We start from the raw sequence: 12,850 nt of genomic DNA on the forward strand, positions 1-12,850 counted from the left end.
GGATTGCGTCGAGCCAATGCATACCAAATGGGTTAACTACGGAGGTGTTCACCATAACCCAACTATTACAAAGAACATTTTCCCTTACATCATCCCCTCGGCCTATTGGAAAAAGACGTTCCCCGTGCATGACCCGAGCAACCATACCGCAACTTTATAAACGCCAAAAAGGTCATCACACGAGAAAAAAGAAAACATGTGGTACAGATTTCAACCGACAACCCCAAAACAAAACGTTACTCCTATTTTTCTCCCAGACTCAAATTTAGTCATTTCCATTTCAAATGACAAGCCGGCCAGCGACTTCCTGTCAAGAGGACATTAGTGGTTAAACGCCAGGGGGTGTCGAGGTCCGGGGGAGGGGGGGGTTTACAGGTCAAATTAAAGGGGAAGAGTGGAGTGTGCACTTATACTCGCTCACGATGTGCTCTGTCAGCCCCCGCCGACTATAATGGCACGAGGAGGGCCACTTAACGAGTAATCATCTCTCGTCCCCCCCCCGGCTGTGTCCTCCGCTCCATCCATTCCATCCAGCCCCTCCCTCCAGATTCCTGCTCTGATCTCCAATCATAAATGAAGTGTAGACGGAGCGCAGGGACAGTGGCCCGTACACGCACATCCCCCCCCTTTGGCGAGCTTCCCGTAATGACGGAGCTCTTTGGTGACTAAAGAGGCCACGCAGGCCTTTGAGTGAGGGACGACTACGTCTAATGTGTTGGCCTTCGCCGCTTTGAAGGGCCATTTTGTGGTCGCAGGTATGAAATGAGGTCACCCCCCGCGGTCATTACTCCCCGTCCTTTATATAATTATTTTCATTTGGGAAAAAAAGTTAAATATGCAGTCAAGTGTCATATCATTGGTGCACTCGTCTACACCAGGGGGTGTCCAACCTACGGCCCGGGGGCCATTTGCGGCCCGGCTGCCATTTTCTAGTGGCCCTCAGCGTATATAATAAAAAATATATACTTTTGACACAGCCTGCACCTAAAACTGAATGTGAGTTATTTGGATAGACCGATTATCGACCGGGCTGATTATCGGTGCTGATATTCGGCATTTTGACGGATATCGGTATCTCAGGGAGCTAAATTTTAAGTTTCCAGTCCCTTGGAACACTCTGCTCCTTTTGATTGTTTGAAATTATAACAAAGATAAGAAAAAAAAATAAAAATAAACATTTCAGATATTCAGAAAATTTGGGAAAACTTTTAACATTAACTGGAGAAATTAATACAGAGCTATTTATTTAAGTTTTACAAAATGCGTTGATGACCCAAGGAACTCCCTGAACTTTTTGTCAGGATTTTAAAACAAATGTGTATTTTATAATTAAAGTTTTTTTTCTTGCAAATCTGAAGTTTTTCAATAAATTCAAGTTAAGAACTGGAATTTGTATTTTTATTGGTTTCCTTTTTACTGAAAATGAATACCGGCTCCAAATCTCGGTCATCGGCCTCCTCCGCTACTAGTTATCGATATCGGTATCGGCCTTAAAAAAAACACATCAGTCTATCTCTAGTTATTGGGTTTTAAGTCTCTGACAGATCATTTTAAAAACAGACAATATACCCATGTAGCATTTTCCCTTAAAATTTCATGAAATTAATGGACATTTTCTATTCTTATCATTTCTAGTTTCAAATCATAAAAGGGCCACAAGAATCTGCTCAGGGTGGTTGGGGAATCCAAAATAAAAACAAAAAAGTTGCCCCAATTAAAAATTTATATCTATATCGAGAGAGAGGGAGAGAGAGAGAGAGAGAGAGAGAGAGAGAGAGAGAGACAGAAATCTGCAAATGATGAATCTTTGGCTGCTGAACCTCAAGTATGCAAGTGTCTACTTCCAAATTGTTGCTAGTTTTGTTAGCTTCGGCGTTTTGCATTTTTTTTGACAAATTGTTCCCTATCTGCCAAACTGCAGCTTTTTGCCAAGTGAGTTGAGTTCACAGCCACCAAACAACACACTTACATAAAATGTTTGCTCATGACTCAAAGTTAAAAAAAACGTCCTAATAAAAACACATAAACTGGTTTACAAGACAGTTAGCTAAAAATGCTAACCCAAAAAAAAAATAGCTTTAACAATGGTGACGTCTGCCTATCCAAACAAATCAAATATTGACTTTTCGGAAGCTAATTCGTTCCACCTCAGCAATTCTACAACACAATTTATTTTAAAAGGCAAAATAATATTCCATAGTGTGTGGAACGAATGCTACTAGCATAAAGTGTATATTACACAAGGGACGCAGGTCAGCTACTCCACTCGGGCTGTCAAGTACTTGTGGCCGTCCGCGCTAATGGACTGCTAATAGAAGTGAATGTTGCTCCCCTGTAGTGGAAAGTGTCACACCGGGGTGATTAATGACGCTCCATACCTTTTTTTTTCCTTCGTCAACCTCCTCCTCCTCCCTTCCTTCCTTCCTTCCTCTTCATCTCTCTTTGCTAATCGCTCCGTTCCGTTTGCTTTCTTTGTGCTCTCGCCATCGCTGTGTCGTCCTCAGGAAGGCAATCGACATGAAAGCCATCAGGAAGTTTAGCTCCTAGCGTGGCGTTGTTGTTGTTTTTTTTTTGTTTTTTTTTAAATAAATTGCTTTATTTAACAAATTGAGATCAAAAGCCAAACATGGCAAACATTAAGCAAACACAGTACACAACAATAACAGTAAAGGAAAATAAAAATTAAATAAATAAATAAATAAACTAGCGTAGCGTTATAACATACAAGCAGCAAAGGGAAGGGTTTTTTTTAGGGGGGGTTCCTCATGTTTCCAGTCCAGTCACATACAACTTAACACCTCATCAGGAGCTACGTTCAGGCTTGTCCTTACGTCAGGCTGGTGTTTAAAAAAAATAAAATAAAAATGCCGCTTTTTCCAAAGCTGAGACTAAACGCCTTAAAATTTGACAGATTTCAGACTGGAAAATGTGACAGCCATTTGGAGTGACATCATCATTTGAGCGTGGCGGAGCCAAGGGAGAGTTGGAGTGAAAGTTGCCCTATAAGATGAGCTCATTCATTGCAGTTGAAGCAAATGACATTTAGATGGCAGGGAGTGAAGTTGGCACGCACGGTATCGGGTACTAGTTGAGGCTGACGACGCCAGACACCGATAAATAAGCAAAAAATAAATAAAGCTGATATCATACATACGTCCTCAGCAGTAGTTTGACACATCTGCGAAGCATCACTTGCAACTCATGATTATTTTAATAATCAGTTAATCGGTTGATTATTCTGTCAAATCGGATTTTCCATCTCTTAATGATTTCAAATTGACAGTGCGGAACATGCACAAACAATAAATGATTTAGATGTGGAGCTGTCAAAATTCATTGATTAATCAACAAGTAATCGATTATCAAATTAATTGACAGCTATGTTAATAATCGAGTCATTCTTTTTTTTCTGATTTCAGCATCGCAACGGTAATTAGTCACTGATTTTTGCAGTCCTTCATGAAAGAAAACTGAGAATCTTCTGTGTTTAATCAAAATAAAACATTTGCATGCATCTGTTTTTACAAGGACTGAACCAGTAACATAGTACAACATAAAAAAATCTAAATAAAATCACTATACGAAAATGAAATAAACAAAAACCTTTGGTTAATATACAATCATCAGGGAAAATGCTTTTGTAATACACTTTAAAGTAAAATAAAAATGTATCTGATTATTCGATTAATAGGTCTAATAATCGATTCTAAAAAATATTCGATACACTAGATACTGGTTTGGTCGCTAACCAAGATAACTACAAAATTCACAGAATATTTACTGCAAAAAGGCTGAAATTAACAAGGTTTTGGCAATATTAATCGATTATCAAAAATCGATAATCCCCCCCCCCCTCCCCTGCATTACAATTTGAACTTCAACATCTTGCCTTGTGGAAGAATGTAAAATGCCAGAACGACTGTTTCAAGTCCCAAAATAGCCAACACATGTTTTCTTTTTGTCGCCCTCATAAATACTACATGGCATCAAGAACAGCGGGAAAGCAGCAAGCTCAGCAGACGTTTTTCCTCATTAATTATCACTCGCTACCAGCCAGCCAAACAAACCCCACGCAACCCCTGACCCATCATCGCTCGCCGCTTCCCTAACAATATTGTTTACGCTTCCGGAATCACAATATCCCCCGCGTCCGCCATCGCGTCACATGAGGTCGTCGGGAGGGCTATCGCCTGAGCTCGTTCCTAAAGTGCGCGCACAATGAGCGCATTGTGGGCCTCGCTCGGAGAGTGACCGCTGCGGTTGTAACGTTAGCGCCCCCCGAGGAGCGGGTTGTCAAGCCGGCAAGAATCATAATGATAGAAATAACAGTGGCTTTTAACGGCCGTGCTCAGATGGGTCAAAGCGCTGCGGCGCTGAGCGGGAAGTCTTCAAGTGCACTCAGTCGCAGACTATATACATAAATATATATATTCAAGATCCTTTAACTTTTCCGCCCGTAAACAACCCCCAAAGGACACATCATCAAAGTGGAGCATAAGGGCGCCATTGTGGGAAAGGGGGGGTTAACTTAACCCGGGGAGGGTAACCGGCACCCCGAGCTCGACTCCACGCCCGCCTGATGTTGTCGTCATTGCCCCGCAGGCGCACATCAATCTTTAGTGTTAGTCAAAATAAACTTTTTTTTGTAACACAAAACAATAAACTTCTGTTTCGCTTTTTTAAACTGCTTTGGCTTTCTCTAATTGGGCATTCATGAAATTAACAATTGCAGCTTTCTCATCTAAAAAAAAATGAGGAAGTGTGTTTAACTTATTCATTGCCATAAATTCATTAAAAAATATATATATATACATAATAATAATTAATCGCATGACTTCACTAGTTACCTCACGATTAATCAAAAAAATTTATATCTGTTCTAAATGTACGATAAAAAAATTCTAGGTTTTCATACTCGTTAACAAAAGTGGAAAAAATGTTAAACTAATAGAAATAGTTCAAATGAATTTTTGACGTCTATAGCCGTCAATGGCAGTAATTGAAAAAAAAAAAAAACATTATTAAAAATTTGGGGCGACAGGCAATAACATTTTTTTTTATTGTAATTAATCGCATGACTTCAATAGTTACCTCACGATTAATCACATTTTTTTATATCTTCTAAATGTACGACAAAAAAAAGTTTTTCATACTCGTTGAAACAAGTGCAATTTTTTTTTTAACTAATAGAAATAGTTCAAATGAATTTTTGACGTTTATAGCCGTCAATGACAGTAAATGAATAAATAAATAAAAAAACATTATTTAAAATTTGGGGCGACAGGCGATCATTTTTTTAAAAATTGTAATTAATCGCGTGACTTCAATAGTTACCTCACGATTAATCACAAATTTTATATCTGTTATAAATGTACAAAAAAAATGTTTAGGTTTTCATCCTCTTGTTAACAAAAGTGGGAAAAAATGTTAAACTAATAGAAATAGTTCAAATGAATTTTTGACGTCTATAGCCGTCAATGGCAGTGAATGAGTTAAAAAAATAATATTTTTTTTCCTTTTTTAAAATCATTTTTAAAACTTCTATAGGAACAATACAATAAATATAAAGTTTTTATGTCATTTTCTAAATTATACGTCGTAAAAGCTATCTGTAGGCATAAAAAAAACAGGATGACATTCAATCATTTTCAACAAAAAACCTGTGCTGAAATACTTCCTGTTTGTTTCATTCTTCTTCTTTCTATAAAAAAGTGGCCTGCCATCTAGTGGTTGACAGTGAAATTACACCCAATATAAACACGCGCTAAACCAAAATAGTAGGAGTGGGAATCATATTTTTGATCCTGAATGATTTTTGATTCAAAGTGATTTGATTGACAATGACTTCTGCTTCAAGTTACAGTTGTGCAAAGAATCAACATGAAATAATCTACTCCAGTCTGACTCGCTAATGCTAATTAGCGCGCTACACTTTTATCACTCAAAAGAACGGCTATTCATACAAAACGCTTCAGAAATGTTTACAGAGGAACATCTTGACATTACTTAACGGCATATCCTCTTCCTACCCTGCAAAAAACAACAACTTTATTGGCATGACTTGATCGTGACTTTTTCCTTTTACTCTCTAATGTGGCTACAATTTAACAGTGTATCGGAACGCGTGGAACCACACGAGCCTTGTTTTAAAAATAATACGTTTTCTATGCATTTGGGACTTTTGACCACACGCCATTTTAGGTTCCTGTAGACAGCTTTTTTCCAAGGCCTCTGCCAGGGTGAAGGTTGCCCAAAGCTTGCGTCAGTTGGGGGGAAAAAAAACTCTAGATTTTTTTTTTTTTTTTTTTACTTGACTAATTTCACACAATGACCTCCTTTTTTTTGTACGATTCACAGTAAAAGTGTTTGTAAAGGTCTTTAGACATCCGTTTAGCTGATCGTTCTATCTGAAACTTACTTCTTCAGAGCACTGTGAATTAGCACAGCAATGCTGCTAGCGAGCTAACGAGCTAATTAGCATATTAAAAGAGTCGCGAAAATGCCCTGTTTACATTGATAGTAGCTATAGTTAGCATTAGCTAGTTATTTTTGTGGTGCATTGCACTTAACAACGGCTAATGTGCTTTTTTTTTCTTTTTCTTTTAGCTTTCACTCAACTGTTTCATTGAGCTCATGCCACAGTTGTTCACTGTAAGCCGTCAAGACGCGCGGTATCCTTCCTGGCTCGTGAATATTGAGTTTGCCTTGCTGTTGTAGCAATACCATCGTAAACACCGCGCGTAAAATTTGAGATGTAACCGTAGCTTTCGACGAGCTAATGAAATCTTAACCGCCGCAAATGTTTTGAGGTATTCACTCGGCGTCCAGGCGGATTATTACACTAAGCCTCGCACGTACGCACTCGGGCTTTTCGAGGGGCCCCGCCGGAGACACCTGAAGTACATCTGTTCTTGCACAAAGGTTTTCCAATCAAGATGCTGTCACGGAGCGCCCGGCAACCTCTCAGGCAGCTTCTATCTGCCTCAACCTGTCTTCTTTGTCACCAGTTCACAAGGTTAATGAGAACTCTTATTTCCCAGAACTCACTCACAACTCTCAGGGACGGGAGGGAGGGAAGGAGGCGGCTGACGGTTCGTACACGTTAAAATGAGATTACACGTACCTCCCGCACAAATATAAAACTTGAATGGCTTTCCCTGTGGACCTCCGCCAAGGCTCAACAATCCTGAATTAGATTAGAACCACCTGCATAAACGGGGATGTTGTCATCTCAACATCCATTCACGTTGCCCGTTCAAAAAATATAATAATTCTATGATACATATGATTTACCGTTATATCGTACGATAGACGTGTGTCTAGAATATATCGTTATATTGTACAACTCTCGTTTCTTAAATATTTTCTTAAATCTGAGAGACCCTACAAAATTAATCGATTAATCGATGGGATGATCGGTAGAATAATTAGTTCCAATACTGTTCAATAGTAGCAGCCCCACACTAACAAGAGCCCATCTGATATGGATTTTTTTTTTCTAAATTGGCAGATGGCAATTTGGCTATTTTACAGAATAAAATTCTGATATAAAAGATTAATTATTTAATTAATTTAAAAAATAAATCATGTATAAAAAATTTTTTTTTTTTGTTCCTGCTTGAACCAATAAAGATCTGAATTACTAGCAGAACATTTGACTTTTTTCAATTTTTAAACATGAGAAAATCAGCCAATTATTTGCAGATTTGGGGTGTGTATGGGGGAAGGGTGAATGTAATTATCCGTCATATGTTGGAACGTTAACGTGTAAAAGAAGAAACAACAACAGAAATCAGCAAAAATTGGTTTAAAAAAAAAAAGAAAAGAAAAAAATAAGAAGCCCAAAAAAAACGACTGAATTTTGCCGAATTTAAAAGAGCTAATACAAGCCAATTAAATTGATCAACCGATTAATCGGCCAAGCACTACCACTAACATACCAGCATCTTCACCATAATCGTCAAATCGCCAAAAAATACCCCCAAAAAAGAAGAAAAAGTAGTAGTAGACAAGAAAGATGCTTGGCTAACTGCTAGCTCACTTGCTATCTTAACACCACATCACAATCGCAGAATCTGGAACTCGGTTTTGAGTTTTTATTCATTCATATCATTCATGACAGTTGACAAAAAACAAAACAAAAATAATTTGTAACACACCACAGGATAATCGTTCAGGATCATCCTTTACAGCCATCAGATAATTTGGCTATGCTTGATCAGAAGTGGGCAAAAAGTTGCGCGTGTAGCCCACATAAGCAACAGGGGTGTCCCAGTGAGTCACTTTGACCGAGCAGTCGTTTTACACTAAAGACATGAACCTCCAGCGACTTGAAAAACGAGTCCGGCTCATCAGCGCACCTAAATTAGCCTGTTAATTACACCGGCCTAAGACAATGTTCTCCCGCCGTATCGACCTCCTAATGGCCAGAAGAAAGGTCTTATTCCCATCAAGTCAATGACACACGGTGGGGAGGGGGATCTCTGGGGCTCTGGTGTGCGTATTATGTCATTGCGCCGTGGCCGTCAAAGAAACCAGACCCGTTATCCGTTCCTGCTTTCCCTCTTTTCGCTCATTAACTATGCAGGAGCGAGATGGAGGTCTGGGGCTGCCAGATAAGGTTGCCAAATGTAAGCGCCTTTGCAAAGCTACAACTTCTGTGGTACCTCCCCAAAAAAGTTTGGAGAGGTAAAACATGCCACAAATAGGCAAACAATCAATCCCCCTTTGTCGAGATTGTCGGCACTCTTGGGAATTAACCATCAACCGTCACTCTTATGTCGAGAAATTAACATTTGTAATCAGCTGGAAGTGTTAGCGAATCTACAATTGGTGAAATAACAGACTGGCTATTAAGGCAAATTTCTAGTTAACCTGTGGGTAGTATTTTAGTTTGAAATAGCCTAGTCGGAGACTCAGAACCATCAAAAAGCCCAAAACGGGTCACGATACCACCCAGTTCGTTTCTGCGAACTAGCACGGCTAAAATCAGTTTGTTTCTGCTAACAAGCATGGCTAACATCAGTTCGCTTCTGCTAACAAGCATGGCTAACATCAGTTCGTTTCTGCTAACAAGCATGGCTAAGTTTGTTTCTGCTAACAAGCATGGCTAACATCAGTTTGTTTCTGCTAACAAGCATGGCTAACATCAGTTTGTTTCTGCTAACTAGCATGGCTAACATCAGTTTGTTTCTGCTAACATAAGTTTGTTTCTGCTAACTAGCATGGCTAACATCAGTTCTTTTCTGCTAACAAGCATGGCTAACATCAGTTTGTTTCTGCTAACAAGCATGGCTAACATCAGTTTGTTTCTGCTAACATCAGTTTGTTTCTGCTAACATCAGTTTGTTTCTGCTAACAAGCATGGCTAACATCAGTTCATTTCCGCTAACAAGCATGGCTAACATCAGTTTGTTTCTGCTAACTAGCATAGCTAACATCAGTTTGTTTCCGCGAAAAAGCATAGGCAACATGAGTTTCCTTCTGCTAACTAGCATGGCTAGAATCCTTCATTTCTGCTCTGACGTTACTTCACAAAGCACAGAAGAGCATTTAAAAAGAAATTAATGTTTTGTTTTTATTATATTTTAATTTTATTTGGAAAAATAGCATTTTCTCCCCCACAAACACTGAACTAAAAAGTTTTACACAAACATTTCAAAATAATAAATATTATAGCTGGAGATTACATTATATCACCATCGGTTTTCGCTGTGTAGATGACACAGGCTTGACCGCAAAGAACAAAATCCACAAATAGTTGGCACTCATAATCCATAAAGCCACAAATTCTGATTGCTCACAGTAGTCCCAACTGTAGTCCATCAGAATCTGATGCCTACTTTCAACGCCAGAAATTGTCAGCCAGTGACTGTTAATGCTAACAACTAGCTTGGCACTCATCAACAACCCTACGCCCCAAGCACTTGTCCCTAACCTTTATTCGGTGCTTAATGTTTACAATTTTTTGGGCTGTTTGCGTTTTATTAAAAATGACCACAAAAAAAGAACATTTGTTTCTTATTCTTAACAAGTGTGAAATGCTGTACCGTGTGTAAATTCCCACCCAGCACTCAACACTCATTTTCCCTTCCCGTCGCATCCTTCTCGGCCTTTTCCACAAAGATTCAACCACCCGAGTCCTTTCCAGAACACACAAACGCGCCGAACCTTCTGAACAGGCATTCCGAGCACCAGCACAAACCCGAGTCCGCCACCTTGCCCCCCACTTTGGCACCCCATCTGACTTGAGGAGACGGCAGATGAAAGTAAATGACTTTGGGTGGCTTGCGACATTATCTCAACGCTTAGCAGACAGCTATGAAGAAAGAAAAAAAAAAGGGTGGAGTGGGGGGGGCGGGTGGTAGGGGGTGCTAAAGACTGGCCTGGAAATGTTCTCACAATAGAAACGTCACCCTTGTTTTGCTGGGAATGAGGAATGTTTTCCCTCCATTTCCCTTTGAGTTGACATCAACATACAAATTCGATTGGGTTGAGGTCATGTAAATGGCTTTATTGATCACAACAAAACCTCATTATTGTAGTTTTCTGTAAGTCACTTATTAGCAGTGACACATTTGGCATCACAATATACGGCAATAATTCTTTTGATGCTCTACTCTTTAGTAAATAATTTGCTATTTTTGGTTTTTGCTGTGACATAAGTGAATTTTTACTTTTTTTGTCACAGTTTTTGCAGAATTTCCCTCACTTTACTTTTCACAGCATTTAATTTCAAGACAATCGCAAAATAATAGCGCACAACTACATCATCTCAGTATGATGTCATCGAAATGAAGCCCCCCAAAAGCCACACTTCACCCCATGCATATTTATATTTAAAAAATTAACCTGAGCTTTTATTATTGTCTTTATTTACGGAACCCTTGAGGAGTTTTCCGCCCAACTTTTCTCCCCAAAAGTGCGAGCCCCCCCCCGCCCAAAAGAAGATGTCACGCGGACTTTACCTTGAGCCAGGCCGGTGCGGACCGCGGCCATCAGCAGGAGCAGAAGCGGCAGCAAGCCCGGCAGGGTGAGCATCTCCGGCGGGGACCTCCTCGCTTCTCTCCGGGCGTCTTGATCAGCGTGGCGGCCCATGACGGAGGCGCCCAAATTGCGCTCCCCTCGGGGCTGGCTGCTCGCTTTTGGCGCACGCAGATGATGAATTTGGAAATCAAAACAAAAAAAAAACCTCAGCAGCCCTGAAAAGTACGGTGCCGTGAATTAATCCCAAAGGCAGTTTTGCGGAGGAGCGGGTGGCGTTAAAATCTCTGTCCGTCTGCTGTGCACTTGAGCGGCTCACTTGTGGATCGACGCCCCGGTGCCGGACGCATGCTCAGGGTTTATAAAGTCCCCCCACGCCGGTGAGTCCGCCGCTTCCTTCAAATTCCACGTTGAGTGTGTGCGTGCGTGTGGGAGTGAGTGAGCTCCGTGTGCGAGAACGTACGTGCGCGTGGCCGTGGCTGTGACTGCGCGCGCGCGCTCCTTCCACTGACTGTGGACTGAAACGGAAAGGAAAAGAGAGGAGAGGGTCTCTGCGGGCTACCTTTGCTCCTCCAGCCAATCCACAAGCTCCTGGAAAGTGGCGGCGCGTCGACAAAACCTGGCGTGGATGACGCCGGCGAGAGGGAACGGACGTGTATGTAGATTTATTTTTTTTTTTTTAAAGTTGTTTTAATTTTCAATGAAGGGCTGGAGGGAAGGTGCACAATACATCCATCCATCCTTCCTACCTAAAAAAAATTGGACTTGCTAGCGCCATAAAGACAACGTGTTTTGTTTTGGTTGGGATTATTACTTTTTTGAAGATTGTCAAAAATTGACATTTTTTCACAACTCAGCCAATTCAAACGAGTGCTGTCAAAGTTAAAGTGTTTACTCGTTGATTAATCACAAAAAAATATCTCATTAATCATGAATAAAAGCACATTAATTTTGACTGCAGATGGTCCTTTAGCTTGACAGCGGATGGGTACGTTAACACTAGTACAAGTTGTGTTTGATCAATAAAAAAAAAAACAACTACATGCATTAAAGTAAAGCATTTAATAAATGTTTGCCTATGACATTAAGAATATTTTTTGGGTGTCTTTTCCCGCTTTTAAATTATGCAAAAAATTAACTGATTAGAAAAAGAGGACGATGATGAGTGTGCGCAGTGGATCAAAATACATTGAAGACGTCCTCATAACATTAAATATCGAAATAATTAACACATATAACATGTCCTACAAATTTCGCAAGCAAAAAAAATAATTAAGTGATTAATTGTGATTAATCAAAATTCTAAGATGTGATTAATCTGATTGAAAAATGAAATTATTTGACAGCTCTAATTCAAACTCAAAACATTCGTATCTCAAATCATCTTGCACCATTGAAATGAATGGAAACACTATTAATCCGTTCCAGATTCCCCTAAAAGCAAAAACAATTTTTAAAATGTTTTTTTTTTTAATGATAAAAATATATTGTACTATATAAAAACATACATTAAGGATGCCATTAATGATGTCATTAAAAAAAATAAAGACATTATCACACTGTACATCAATAAATACTGCTACATGCCTTGGCCACATGGTGGCAGTATAAGACAGGCAGCTGTACAAGGACGTCTTCACAGTAGGCATCTCAGCTCCTTGCAGAGGATAAATATTCGACTGTGAGTACTGTTATAATAAGTAACTTGAGCTCAAATATCAGTTGCTTAAGAGGCTTAAATATTGCTGGCATACCTCCAAAATAGTCACTTTTCAGAAGACATCAAAAACGAAATGTCCCGTTTGTGTAAGTCTCATTGCATGGAGGAAATTTGCTTCAGGCTGATTTGCCCCGTATGACGGATGTG

General features: G+C 39.7%; 1 protein-coding gene across 4 annotated transcripts in view; it reads right to left on the bottom strand.

Annotated features, from left to right (window-relative positions):
- The window catches only part of unc5cb (unc-5 netrin receptor Cb), a 147,668-nt gene extending 136,161 nt beyond the window's left edge, over positions 1-11,507 (bottom strand). For 3 of the 4 annotated variants that reach the window (XM_077542473.1, XM_077542471.1, XM_077542470.1), the window contains exon 1: positions 10,968-11,507. In XM_077542473.1, the coding sequence (XP_077398599.1) occupies positions 10,968-11,097 (130 nt within the window). In that variant the 5' untranslated portion in view covers positions 11,098-11,507. Of the gene's footprint in view, positions 1-2,378; positions 2,527-10,967 lie in introns of those variants that run through there. The other variant, XM_077542472.1, reaches the window with a different exon arrangement.
- Between the last annotated feature and the right edge of the window lie 1,343 nt (positions 11,508-12,850).

The sequence above is a fragment of the Vanacampus margaritifer genome, chromosome 14 (assembly GCF_051991255.1).
Source record: "Vanacampus margaritifer isolate UIUO_Vmar chromosome 14, RoL_Vmar_1.0, whole genome shotgun sequence".
Taxonomy (NCBI): domain Eukaryota; kingdom Metazoa; phylum Chordata; class Actinopteri; order Syngnathiformes; family Syngnathidae; genus Vanacampus; species Vanacampus margaritifer.